Below are 12,164 nucleotides of genomic sequence, written 5' to 3' on the forward strand. Positions count from 1 at the left end.
AAAAAAAATGAAGGAACTGACTGCAGATGTGAGGAAATAGCAGGAGAAGGGCAATTAAAAGTGGAACCTAGGCATGCGATTGGATTGCTTGAGTCACATTGTACAACTGGGATCCGCGTGGTGAGGAGTTACTGCTTAGATGTGACAGGAGAGACATTTCCGGAGGTGGGACCTCCCTGCTGATGACGCTGCGAATGTTGACAGGATGACAGTGTTGGGTTATCCTACTTACTGACTTGGTGGAGAGTAGGAGCAGGATTTGAGACAACTGACTCCAGTTCTGAAAGAAATTCTGTAGATGAAATACGATCACAGAGTGCTGCTCTGGGGGAGTGTTCGTGAAGGAAGGGTCTGTCGGCGGCAGTGGCAGTGTTGTGACCTGTCGTGGCCAGCAGCTTGCCGCCTGCCAGCAGGAGCGGGTCGGACTGAAGGTTCAGATGCTGCGTGGCCTCTCTTAGGTGCGTGCCAGCACTTATTCTTTAGATTATGCTGTTGCACGCTTCCCGAGGGCGCAGTGTACTCACGTACTGGGAAAAGAAAAACTCACGTGACCTTGTGACTTTTTCTTTGTGAAGTTTATTTTTGTTTATTGGAAGGACAGATGAGTGGGGTAGACAGAAATGGCCGGTCTGCTGGGTCACTGCCCCGTGTCTGCAGCAGCGCGGGCTGGGCCCGGCGGAGCCTGGAGCCTGAAACGCAGTCGGGGTCTCCCCCAGCAGTGACAGGGACCCAGGGATTTGAGTCACCACGTGCTGGCACTCAGGGTGCCCGTAGCAGCAGATTGGATTGGAAGGAGAGGTGAGACTGCATGCCATGCACTCTGAGGTGAGCGTGCCCTGCTGTGCCGCACCACCTGCCCTCGGCTTGTTTTTTGTTTGGGAGTTCGCTTTATTGTTATGGTCTGGCGCCGGATATAATGCGAGCAAGGTATGTCTGTGTATGATGGCTAGCGTCTTTGCGCTTAGGAAAACCTTTCCTAGAATGACTGACATCTGGTGTACTGTGTTAGGATAGGCAGCACACTGTCTGTTTTCTTTCTCTGTAGGTTTTATGGGAATTAGAAACCTTACGTCTTATAAACCATTTTGAAAAATCGATGAAGGCAGAAATTGGAGACAATGATGAATTATATATAGTGGACAACAATGGAGAAGCTCAGCTGTTCGACTTCTCTGGCCAGGATTTTGAAAACAAGCTTCGCGTTCCTCTTCTTGAGATCCTGAAATATCCTTACCTGCTTCTGCATGAGCGTGTTAGTGAGTACTGGGCTGTTTCTCAAGGATGACGGGCTAAGAGGTTAGCTTCATCTGTGTTGGGATTTGTCTGCTACGATAGTTACAATATTGTAGTAGTTAGTAATAGTTAACATTTCTTACCACATTTTTTTTCTTCCCAACTTTTAATTGAAATTTTCAATAAAAGAACAAGCGATCATGTGAACAGCGTGTACCCACCCTGCAGATTCTGCCTTTGTCTGGGTCTTGCTGTGTTGTGCCTTCAGGGGATTTCTCTTCTTGGGGTGTGCCTAGCAGATCTCAGCCGTGGCACTGGGGTGGAGGCGACCAGAGCAGTCTGTGTTGCTGGGAGATATCTTTTCATTTGCTTGTCGACAGCCAAAGGACCCACCATCAGAGGATGTTTGATAACCAGTTAAGATTTATGTATTTGATTAACTGCTTTTCTATTTTTCTGTTTAGATGAATTGTGTGTTGAAGCACTTTGTCGTATGGAACAGGCCAACTGCTCCTTTCAGGTTTTTGACAAACATCCGGGGATCTATTTATTTTTGGTTCATCCCAATGAAATGGTGAGTGTGATGAGTATTGGTCAGTGGAAGAATGTATTTTATCTTTGTACGTATAGGTAACTTTGACAAATATTTTTCTAAAATTTTTTATTTGAAAGGCAAGGTAACAGAGAAAAGGAGAGATAGGTCTTCCGTCTGCTGGTTCACAGCGCAGAGGACCATGTGGCTGATGCTGAGCTGATTTGAAGGCAGGAGCTTCTTATGGGGATGCCACTTAGGTGCAGGGGCCCGAGCCTTCAGAGCCGTGTCCAAAGTGGAGCCAGCTGGGGCTTGAACCAGTACCCATACAGGTGCTGGTGCTACAGGCTGAGGTTAGCCTACTACGATGCCACTGTGGTGGCCCAGTGATGGATATTTTTAATAAAAGTTTTTGTAGGGCCGGTGTGGTGGCCTAGTGACTAAAGTCCTTGCCTTGAATGCGCCAGGATCCCATGTGGGCGTCAGTTCTAATCCTGGCAGCTCCACTTCCCATCCAGCTGCCTGCTTGTGGCCTGGGAAAGCAGTGGAGGATGGCTCAAAGCCTTGAGATCCTGCACCCGCGTGGGAGACCTGGAAGAGCTCCTGGCTCCTGGCTTTGGATTGGCTCAGCTCCAGCCATTGCAGTCACCTGGGGGAGTGAATCATTGGATGGAAGATCTTCCTCTCTGTCTCTCCTCCTTGCGTATCTGACTTTGCAATAAAAAAAAAAAAAAGAATCTTAAAAAAAATGTTTTTGCTGTATATTTTGTTTAAAATATTTGCTAACTGTTTTTTTCTCATTTTAAAATTACTGCAGCTAAGTAGAAGGTGTTGTGGGCTCTGTGAGGGGAGGAAGGTTGAGCATAAACGAAAACAAAATAATAAAACAAAAAACAAAAACAAGAAGGTTGAGCATAAGATAAATACAAATGAGGAGGAATTTGATTTCTTTTAACATCTTAGCTAAAGGATGACTCTTGATTTTTGTACCTGCCTGCTCTCATGGAAGTACCAGATGAAATATCTGAAAATATTTAACTAGATTAGGGAAAGGGGACCTGGGAAGTTTCTAAGTGCCCAAATGCAGAAGGAGCAGCAGGGAGCCCCGCAGCTGGTCTTGGCACGGTGTGGGCTGTGTGCAGGTGCCCTGCCCCGGCTGCTTGGAGTCTGAGGGTGAGGTCCAGCATCCTCGTGCCTGAGGCTAGGGGCTGTCCTGGCCGCAGTCTAGCTTCCTGCTGTGGCAGGTCCCCGTGCAGGCAGTGGCGTGAGACCTCCATTGCCTGAAAGACCTCGCTGCCCAGGCTTGGGGTCAGCCCTGCTGCTGTGTGCGTTTGGAGAACCAGCAGAGGGGAGCTCTTTGTCTCTCTGCCCCTCAGGTACGTATACATGTTCAAAAGATTGGAAAAAAGACATTGAGAGCAACCAAGAATATGCTAGTGAAAATTCTTGTGAAGACAGTAGTGAATTTTTTTCCTTATCTAACTTACAAGACAGAGAAAACAATTCTGAAAAGACAGAAGCCAAAGGGCTAGTGACACCCCTTAAAAGCCAACTTCCTGTGGGCCGGGAGTGGAACAGAGGCAAGAGAGGCTTCAGTGAAGGGGAGTGTGTGGCCTTTCATTTGTGTGTGGCCTTTCATTTGTGTGTGGCCTTTCATTTGTGTGTGGCCTTTCATTTGTGCGGGGTGAGCAGGCACTCCAGGTGTACTGCATGCAGGGCAGAGCTGGAGTTGAGCTCTGTTCTAAAGCAAGCATGGAGGAGAGTTGCAAGAGGTGAAAAATGTGATATTTAAATAAAGGCTTTAAGAGACAGGATAAATAATATAATAGGAAATTAACTGAGTTAGAGGATTCCATTCAGCAGATTCCTAAGAGGAGAGAGAGAAGGGCCCGGCGCCGTGGCCTAGCGGCTAAAGTCCTCGCCTTGAGTGCGCCGGGATCCCATATGGCGCCGGTTCTAGTCCCGGCGGCCCCACTTCCCATCCAGCTCCCTGCCTGTGGCCTGGGAAAGCAGTTGAGGACGGCCCAAAGCCTTGGGACCCTGCACCTGTGTGGGAGACCCGGAAGAGGATCCTGGCTTTGGATCGGCGCAGCACCAGCCATTGCGTTCACTTGGGGAATGAGTCATTGGACAGAAGATCTTCCTCTCTGTATATCTGACTTTGTAATAAAAATAAGTAAATCTTAAAAAAAAGTTTATAAAAAAAAAGAAGAGAGATAAATAGAAAATATATAAAGAACTACGAACTGTTACTAATATAAGTAATAATATTAACAGAAATCCTGGAAGAGGGAGCTGGAGCTAACGTGTAGTAGACTAAGCCTCCATCTGCAGTGCTGACATTCTGTATGGATGCTGGCTCTCGTCTTGAGTGCTCCACTCTCACTCCAGCTTCCTGCTTGTGGCAGTGAAGGATGGCTCAGGTCCTTGTGGTCTGTACCCATATGGGAGACCCAAAAGAGGGTCCTGGCTTCAGCGGGCTCAGCTCTGGGGCATGTACCATTGGAGGAGTGAACCAGTGGGTGGAAGATCCGTCTGTCTCTAACTCTGCCTTTCAAATGGCAAAAAAAAAAAAAAATTCTGGTAAAAACTCCGAAGAAAAGGTCAAGATGAAGAAATAGTGGAAAAACATGTAAAGACATTTCTTGAAACTTAGAGAGTAGTGTGCTGCTTTTAAGGACCTGTCTTAGAATGTCAAGAGAATGAAAACCCTATAGTAAGAAGAATGAAAATTATGTCTATCAGAGTTGAGAAGCTCCTCTTAGGAAATGATGATGTGTGAAGACACAAGAATCCAAGCATTTGCACAGCAGGAAGGCTCTGCTTGGACACCTGTTCCCATAGTGAAGTGTCGGCTTCCTGCTGCTCTGCACCCTGGCTGTAGCAGGTGGCGCCCAGGCAGTGGCTTCCCTGCCTCCCGTGGGGAGACCTGGCTGCCTGGGTCCAGGTGGTTCAGGGCGTTTAAGGAGTGCTTCAGCAGATGCGGGCTCTCTGTGTCTTTCTCCTTTTCAAATTCTTATTTTGAAAACAGAAGAATCAGATTGACACAGGATAGTAGGATTCCAGTTGGACTCAAGAAGATGATCAAGGAGAGGACTTTAGCCACTACAGTATCATGCCACACTCTAGACCCACATTATCTTTTAATTTTAATTTTGCATGAACTTTTGAGGTGCCCCTTGCATATAAAAAGTTAATAGTACACTTAGAATCAACCTGGAAACAGCACCGGTGCCAGTTAGTGGGTACAGGAAAGCAGAGCGAGCGAGCGAGCGAGCTAGCGAGATAGACGGACAGACCACAGCTGTCCTGAGACCGTTGGCCAAGGTTGCTCGGATCAGGGCTTTCACTTTGCTTGTTAAGAGGCTTTCAGCTGAGGAGTTGGAGTGAAACCCTTGCGTAAAACAGAACTGGTAGGACTATCCCTCGAAGAGTAAAAGAAATAAATTCACAGGTGGACGGAGACAACAGTTTGTCTTTGATATCTGAGTGGGGAAAGGGCGGTCCTCCCAAGCTGTCCTGAGACTTGGCTGTTGGCCCTGTTCGTGCGTCCCTTCCAGGATCCCCTTGCAAAGGCTCTGCAGAGGGACACAGGCTCAGCTGAGTCCTCGTCAGGCCCACAGGTGTGTGTTGGTAATGGCAGGGGTCCCTGTGAAAAGGGATTATACTCACAGAACTTGAATTTTGAGAATTAGAATTATGCAGATGTTGTATATAAAATGTGTGTACATTTATATATAAAAAGTGATATGTAAAAGAAGTACTTGAAAACCACCATTACAAGACCAGCCATATATATTTTTTTAAAGATTGAACTAGAACACTTAAAAAAAAAAAGCTTAGGTGGATTAATGACTTAAATGTGACTAAACACACTTGGGAGACAACGGAGCGGGTTACTTAGAATGTGCTTCAGTCGGCGGAAGGCACGGAAGGGTGAAAGATGCTCAGGAGAGGGCGGGATCTGGGTGGGAGAGCTGACGGGTGCACCTGCACACTGCCTGGGAGAGCAGGGCGCCGGGAGGGTGGGTGGGCTTTGGACCCCGCCTGGAGCAGGACCGCTAGGCCCTCAGAATGGTCGGAGAAGAGACTGCCAGCCCGTGGCTAGGTTACAGGAGCGGCTGCTCACTTGGGTCAAGGGTTCTCATAGCATTTACTCAGGCTGACTGTATTTCAGATATGATTTTGAGTACTATTGGCATAGTTAAAATGATAGTAATGCCTTACTACCGTATTTCCCATCAATGTTTACCTAAGTGCAAATGATTGTCTCGTAAGTGGTCTGTTAGGGCTGATTCTAATCAAGATTAAAGATCTACACATTACATTAATTACTATATATATGTTTTATTTACTTTTAAAAATTTATTTTTATTGGAAAGACAGATTTACAGAGAGAAGGGGATATAGGAAGATCTTCCATCTGCTGGTTTACTCCCCAAAGGGCCACAATGGCTGTTGCTGAGCTGATCTGATCTGGAGCTTGAAGTCTCCTCTGGGTCTCCCCACGCGGGTGCAGGGTCCCAAGGCTTTGAGCTGTCCTCGACTGCTTTCCCAGGCCACAAGCAGGGAGCTGGATGGGAAGTGGAGCAGTTGGAAAACAAGCTGGCACCCATATGGAATGCTGGCACTGGCAGGCAGGTTTAGCCAACTGAGTCATCACACTGCCTGCCCCCCCCCCCTTTTTTTTTTCAAAGTTTGGTTGAAAGAGTTACAGAGAAAGAGAACTCTTCCAGTTGTGATTTACTCCCCAGATGGCTCTAATGGTCAGTGCTGGGCCAGGTTGAGGCCAGGAGCTCATCCAGGTCTCCCACGTGTGTGCAGGGGCCAGAGCACTTGGGTTGTCTTCTGCTGCTTTTCTGGGCCATTAGCAGGGAGCAGCCGGGATCAACCTGGCCATGCATGTGGGCTGTTGACATCACAGCAACTTGAGCTGCCGCCCCGCAATGCTTGCCCCCTCATGTAGCCTTGAAATGTGCAGAGAATCCTGTTTTTATCCATCTTGTTGCTATGTGTAGACCATTGCTGGTCGAGTGAAGTAACGAACATTGTTTACACCTTTAGGTTCGACGCTGGGCTATCCTGACTGCAAGAAATTTGGGAAAAGTAGACAGAGATGATTACTATGACTTACAGGAGGTTTTAACTTGCCTTTTTAAAGTCATTGAGTTGGGGCTTTTAGAAAGTCCCGACATTTATACTTCTTCTGTTCTTGAAAAAGGCAAACTGATTCTTCTGCCTTCACACATGTATGACACCACCAACTACAAAAACTACTGGCTGGGTGAGTGCTGTCTCTCTGTGCCGTGTGTTGGTCAGAGTCCTGAGAAGGACGGCAGCTCCGGACGACTGGCTCCATAGAAGAGATGTCGGAGTTCTCAGTTCTAGTCATTGATCCATTGCATTTCTTATTATTGTTTATCTTAGCAAACTCCTGAAGAAGAAAAACCGCTGTCAAAGGAATCTTCTGTGAGAACCAGTGGTAGTGTAGAAAAATGTTAGTAAATGGTTGACATAAATGGAGTTTAACCACTAAGGGCCTCTTCATTGCGTTAGATATTGGTGGGCAGTGATGGTAACACTGTTTACAAGTTCTTTGTGTATTGACTCAAAGTAGGTCTCCCTTGTTTTCACTGATTCCAATTCAGGGGCGTGGGTCATGTTGGGATAACTTGTTCTTTGCTAGTGCTAGGTGAAGTATGGTGTGTCTTAAGATTGAAATCATTTTAGTTTTGTTGAAATGCAAGTTATGTGACAATCCAAGCTAGTACTGCTTCCTCCTTTCCGTTGGAGCAAGCCTAAAGCCCCGACGGGGGAGCAGTTGTGTGTGTGTGACTCAAACTTAAATGTTTGAGGAACTGGTTTTAGTTTTAGTGGCACGTTCCTGCCCTAATCAGAGAGGGCACTGGACTCCTGTTAACTTTGTCAGTTCAGGGAAGTTGTGACTGGTTTTACAGGGATTTGCATGTTGCTGACCATTCTTGAGGAGCAAGCCATGGACTCACTGCTGTTGGGGTCAGACAAACAAAACGACTTTATGCAATCAATACTTCACACCATGGAGAGACAATCAGATGGTAAGAAAGTTTGCTTGACACTTGTCTGTGTATACTGTGATGATGCACTTTAAAAAGGCTGGTGTCACCTTTTACTTTATTATTGTTTTTTGTTTTTATTTGTCTTTTTTTAAATTAATTTTGGTGTCACCTTTTGAATTGAGGTGTATTGTAGAAGAAAAGAGTTGACTTTTTATGCTTCAGGACACACATTCAAACTTTAGAATCTTCAGACTTTAATTCAATAGCATCCTTTCATGAGGGAAGTACTGAAGCCCGGAAGTCAACATTTTCATATCTAAAAAAGTAAGTGGCTGAATGAAAATCAACCTGTGGAAGAACCTTTGGCAGTGAGGCGGAAGTTAGTGTTATATGACAAGCCTCTCCGGCCCAGGATTTCCCGTTGCCTGCTTCCGTTTCTCCGTGAGTCCCAGGGTTACATTGTGCACAAGAACCATCAGCCACAGATTATTTGTTCAGTCTCTCTAATCCTGTCCCGGAGCCACGTGGGCCGGGCGGCTTAATATTTTAGACAATGCAGGTGGAGAACATTTCCATTGTCAGAACATTCTCTCGGACCTTGCTGCCTTAGATGGCGTAGAAGAGAAAGCCTCAGGTTATGCCCATGTGTGTTAACTGTGGAACCCCCTTCCCGTCCTCCTCTGCTGGATGTTGTTATCAGGCTGTTCATGGAAGATTTCCGCTTAAATAAATCAATACATTGTTCTAGTCTTTAGGAAGGAATGTATCACTAAAGATTGAACATGTTAGCTGTCTTCCAGCAGCTTAAGTATAAACTCATTTGTGGGAAACTTTAAAAGAAAATATTAGTATAAGATTTCTTTTCTTTTTTTTTTTTAAGATTTCTTTTTATTGGAAAGTCAGATTTACAGAGAAAAAGAGAGAGAGATTTTCCATCTGCTCATTCACTCCCCAAGTGGCCGCAATGGCTGGAGCTGAGCCAATCCAAAGCCAGGAGCCAGGAGCCATTTTTTTTTTCCCCCGGTTCTCCCATGCAGGTACAGCGTCCCAAGGCTCTGGGCCATGTCTACTGCTTTCCCAGGCCAGCAGCTCGGAGATGGATCGGAGCAGATCAGCCAGGGCATGAGCTGCCATGCGTATTTGGTGCTGCCACTTGCGGGCAGAGGATTAGCTAGTTGAGTCCATGCCCCGGCCCTGGGGATGGTCTGTTCTGTATGTTAGCTATTTTTACCACAGACCCAGGACACCAGACAGCACAAGTCATGAGAGGTCCATCATTTCTGTGGCGGGAGGTGGCTGCGGGAAAGGAAGGCATGAGGGGGGAAGAGAGAGCGAGCATGCAGAGAGACGGAGAGAGCGCCAGGAGAGGAGAGAGAAGGAAGAGGCACCTGGGGGGTGTCGGGGGTCGGCAGTGGGGCTGTGCGTGCACAGCAGTGAGAACTGCCTCGGGGTTGGTGGAGCAGGGCTGGCAGGCCAAAGGGAATCCTGAAGTACAGGCTTTGGTGGATAGCGCAGCTTAAGCCGAAAGGGCGTGAAGTGGGGCCCTGAGGAGGTCAAGACGTGGGGAAAGCAGGCGTCTGTGGTGGTGCCTGGCTTCAGGAGACGTGCCAGTCTTCCAGACCACTGTCGAGTCATTCCTTAACAGGCTGAGCTGGGAGTCTGGTCAGAGGCGCATACTGACGGTTTTCGCCGGTGGGATAAGGTAGTGCCTTGGAGCAGAGCTGTGTATTGCAAAATAATTTAGCTGTGAAGTTATCGCATAGGTTAAGTTCTCATTTTTGGCTATACTGTTCAATCTTACATATGTAGCCAGGCTAAATGGTCTTTTATATGTGGCCAGGCATTATAAGCAAAAAAGATTATCTCATAAGGTTTGGATCTCAAACTGTATCTCTAGAGAGTTCTTCACAGTACAGTTAGTTTTCCCGAGCACTTTCACAGGTCCTCCCCCAGGCAGTGGGGCCAGGATTTGGTAGCTGGTGCTGAAAGAAAACCCCCAATTGTATCTTTGCCTTGGGACTTGTACTGGTGGCGGTAGATAATGAGTGGGACAGAGACCATGCTGTGGTTGCTGTCTTGCTGTTTGTTTGTGCTGCTGCTCTGACCCGAGACTATCTCCCTTTTTGCCATTTGCCATGAAGAATAAAACAATTTTAGGTCCCAGTATGGTAGCCTAGCAGCTAAAGTCCTCACCTTGCGTGTGCTGGGACCCTATATGGGCACCGGTTCTAGTCCCGGTGGCCCTGCTTCTCATCCACCTCCATACTTGTGACCTGGGAAAATAGTCAATGATGGCCCAAAGTCTAGGGGCCCTGCACCTGCGTGGGAGACCTGGAAGAGGCTCCTGGCTCCTGGCTTTGGATTGACAACTCTGGCCATTGAGGCCACTTGGGGAGTGAAACATCGGATGGAAGAACTTCCTCTCTCCTCTTCTCTGTGTATCTGACTTTCCAATTAAAAAAAATCTTAAAGAAAACAATTTTAGCAAAAAAAAAAAAAAAAAGTTTTTCAACTTAGGAATAGAAATGAAGGAAGAGTCAGAACTCCCAGATTGCTTAAGCTCTGTAACAGTATTAAGTGAAAGCGATCAACTAACAACTTGGAAAAACATTTATGAAAAGATCCAATGCTTTCTATTTTTTCTAAAGATTTATTTGTTTATTTTTTAATTGGAAAGTCAGATATATAGAGGGGAAGAGAGACAGACAAAAATATCTTCCCCAAGTGACCGCAATGGTTGAAGCTGTGCCAATCTGAAGCCAGGAGCTAGGAGCTTCTTCTGGGTCTCTCACATGAATGCAGGGTCCCAAGGCTTTGGGCTATCCTTCACTGCTTTCCCAGGCCACAAGCAGGGAGCTGGATGGGAAGCGGGGCCTCTTGGATTAGAACCAGCACCCACATGGGATTCTGGTGCATGGAGGGCGAGGACTTTAGCTGCCAGGCTACTGCGCTGGGCCGGACCCAATGCCTTCTATACATTTGCCTTCTATACATTTGAGACAAAAGTACAGGTGTTGGAAACATTCATGTTTTAGTTGCAAACTTAAATTACCTAAGAAACCAAAATGTTATAAAGGCATGGTTATTGTCTGAAGTTGGTATTCTTGCCAAACAACCATAGAAACTAAATTTACATTATAGAGAGCAGTGAGACTCTAACATGAATAACCTGTTTGACCAGTGAACTTATGCAAAAACATTTCTTCGTAACAAATGTAAATGAAATGACTTAAAAACGTTTCTTCTTAACAAATGTAAAATTGCCTGGCAGGTTTAAGTCACATGAGCCAAAAATATTTTTGTGTTAATTTAGTGATATTAATTTTTTTTTAAAGATTTATTCACTTTATTACAGTCAGATATACAGAGAGGAGGAGAGACAGAGAGGAAGATCTTCCGTCCGATAATTCACTCCCCAAGTGAGCCGCAATGGGCCGATGTGCGCCGATCCGATGCCGGGAACCAGGAACCTCCTCCGGGTCTCCCTCGCGGGTGCAGTGTCCCAAAGCATTGGGCCGTCCTCAACTGCTTTCCCAGACCACAAGCAGGGAGCTGGATGGGAAGTGGAGCTGCCGGGACTAGAACCGGTGCCCATATGGGATCCCGGGGCTTTCAAGGCGAGGACCTTAGCCGCTAGGCTATGCCGCCGGGCCCTAGTGATATTAATTTATGAGTACGTTTTTATCGGTAAATCAGTTATGGGGAGAGCTCTTAATAAGTGTTAGACAAACAGTGTGTACACACATAATGTGCATAGCAGGACTGAGCAGCAAGCCAGTTTCAGCAAAAGTTTCCTAAAAACTTTGGATACTTTAAAATGGCAGTCAGTTGGTTAGAGTTACTTCCTGCTTTTAGTAACCTGAATTTAGCATGTTTTCCTAGGTGGTTAACCAATATAAATATTAGTGTTTTTAGAGGTGAGTACAACATTGTGGATGACGAAAAAGATTCCACGTAGTCGTGACTGATACCATGAAATTTCATCAACCAAATTGGGCCCCCTGTGGTAGTCTAGCAGCTAAAGTCTTTGCCTTGAACGTACCAGGATCTCATGTGGGTACCGGTTCTAATCCCTGCTGATCCACTTCCCATCCAGCTCTCTGCTTGTGGCCTGGAAAGCAGTGGGGGATGGCCCAACGCCTTGGGACCCTGCACCCACGTGGGAGACCCATAAGAGGCTCCTGGCTTCAGGTTGGCTCAACTCCGTCATTGTGGCCACTTGGGAAGTGAATCAACGGATGGAAGATCTTCCTGTCTGTCTCTCTTCCTCTCTCTATATTTAGCTTTCTAATAAAAGCAAAGTAATTTTTTTTAAGATTTATTTATTTTTATTGGAAAGGTGGATATACAGAGAGGAGGAG

General features: G+C 46.4%; 1 protein-coding gene and 1 non-coding gene across 3 annotated transcripts in view; both read left to right on the top strand.

The window, feature by feature from the left end:
• SETX (senataxin) overlaps positions 1-12,164 on the top strand; it is a 62,424-nt gene that overhangs the window by 7,769 nt on the left and 42,491 nt on the right. For both annotated transcript variants that reach the window (XM_004593468.4, XM_058672959.1), the window contains exons 4-7: positions 1,046-1,256; positions 1,698-1,807; positions 6,830-7,049; positions 7,723-7,842. In XM_004593468.4, the coding sequence (XP_004593525.2) occupies positions 1,046-1,256; positions 1,698-1,807; positions 6,830-7,049; positions 7,723-7,842 (661 nt within the window). The remainder of the gene's footprint in view (positions 1-1,045; positions 1,257-1,697; positions 1,808-6,829; positions 7,050-7,722; positions 7,843-12,164) is intronic.
• On the top strand, positions 9,730-9,859 carry LOC118759946 (small nucleolar RNA SNORA30/SNORA37 family). Its single transcript, XR_004996484.2, has one exon. It is a non-coding gene; the product is annotated as a small nucleolar RNA SNORA30/SNORA37 family (small nucleolar RNA).

Source organism: Ochotona princeps, chromosome 14 (assembly GCF_030435755.1).
Source record: "Ochotona princeps isolate mOchPri1 chromosome 14, mOchPri1.hap1, whole genome shotgun sequence".
NCBI classification, from domain to species: domain Eukaryota; kingdom Metazoa; phylum Chordata; class Mammalia; order Lagomorpha; family Ochotonidae; genus Ochotona; species Ochotona princeps.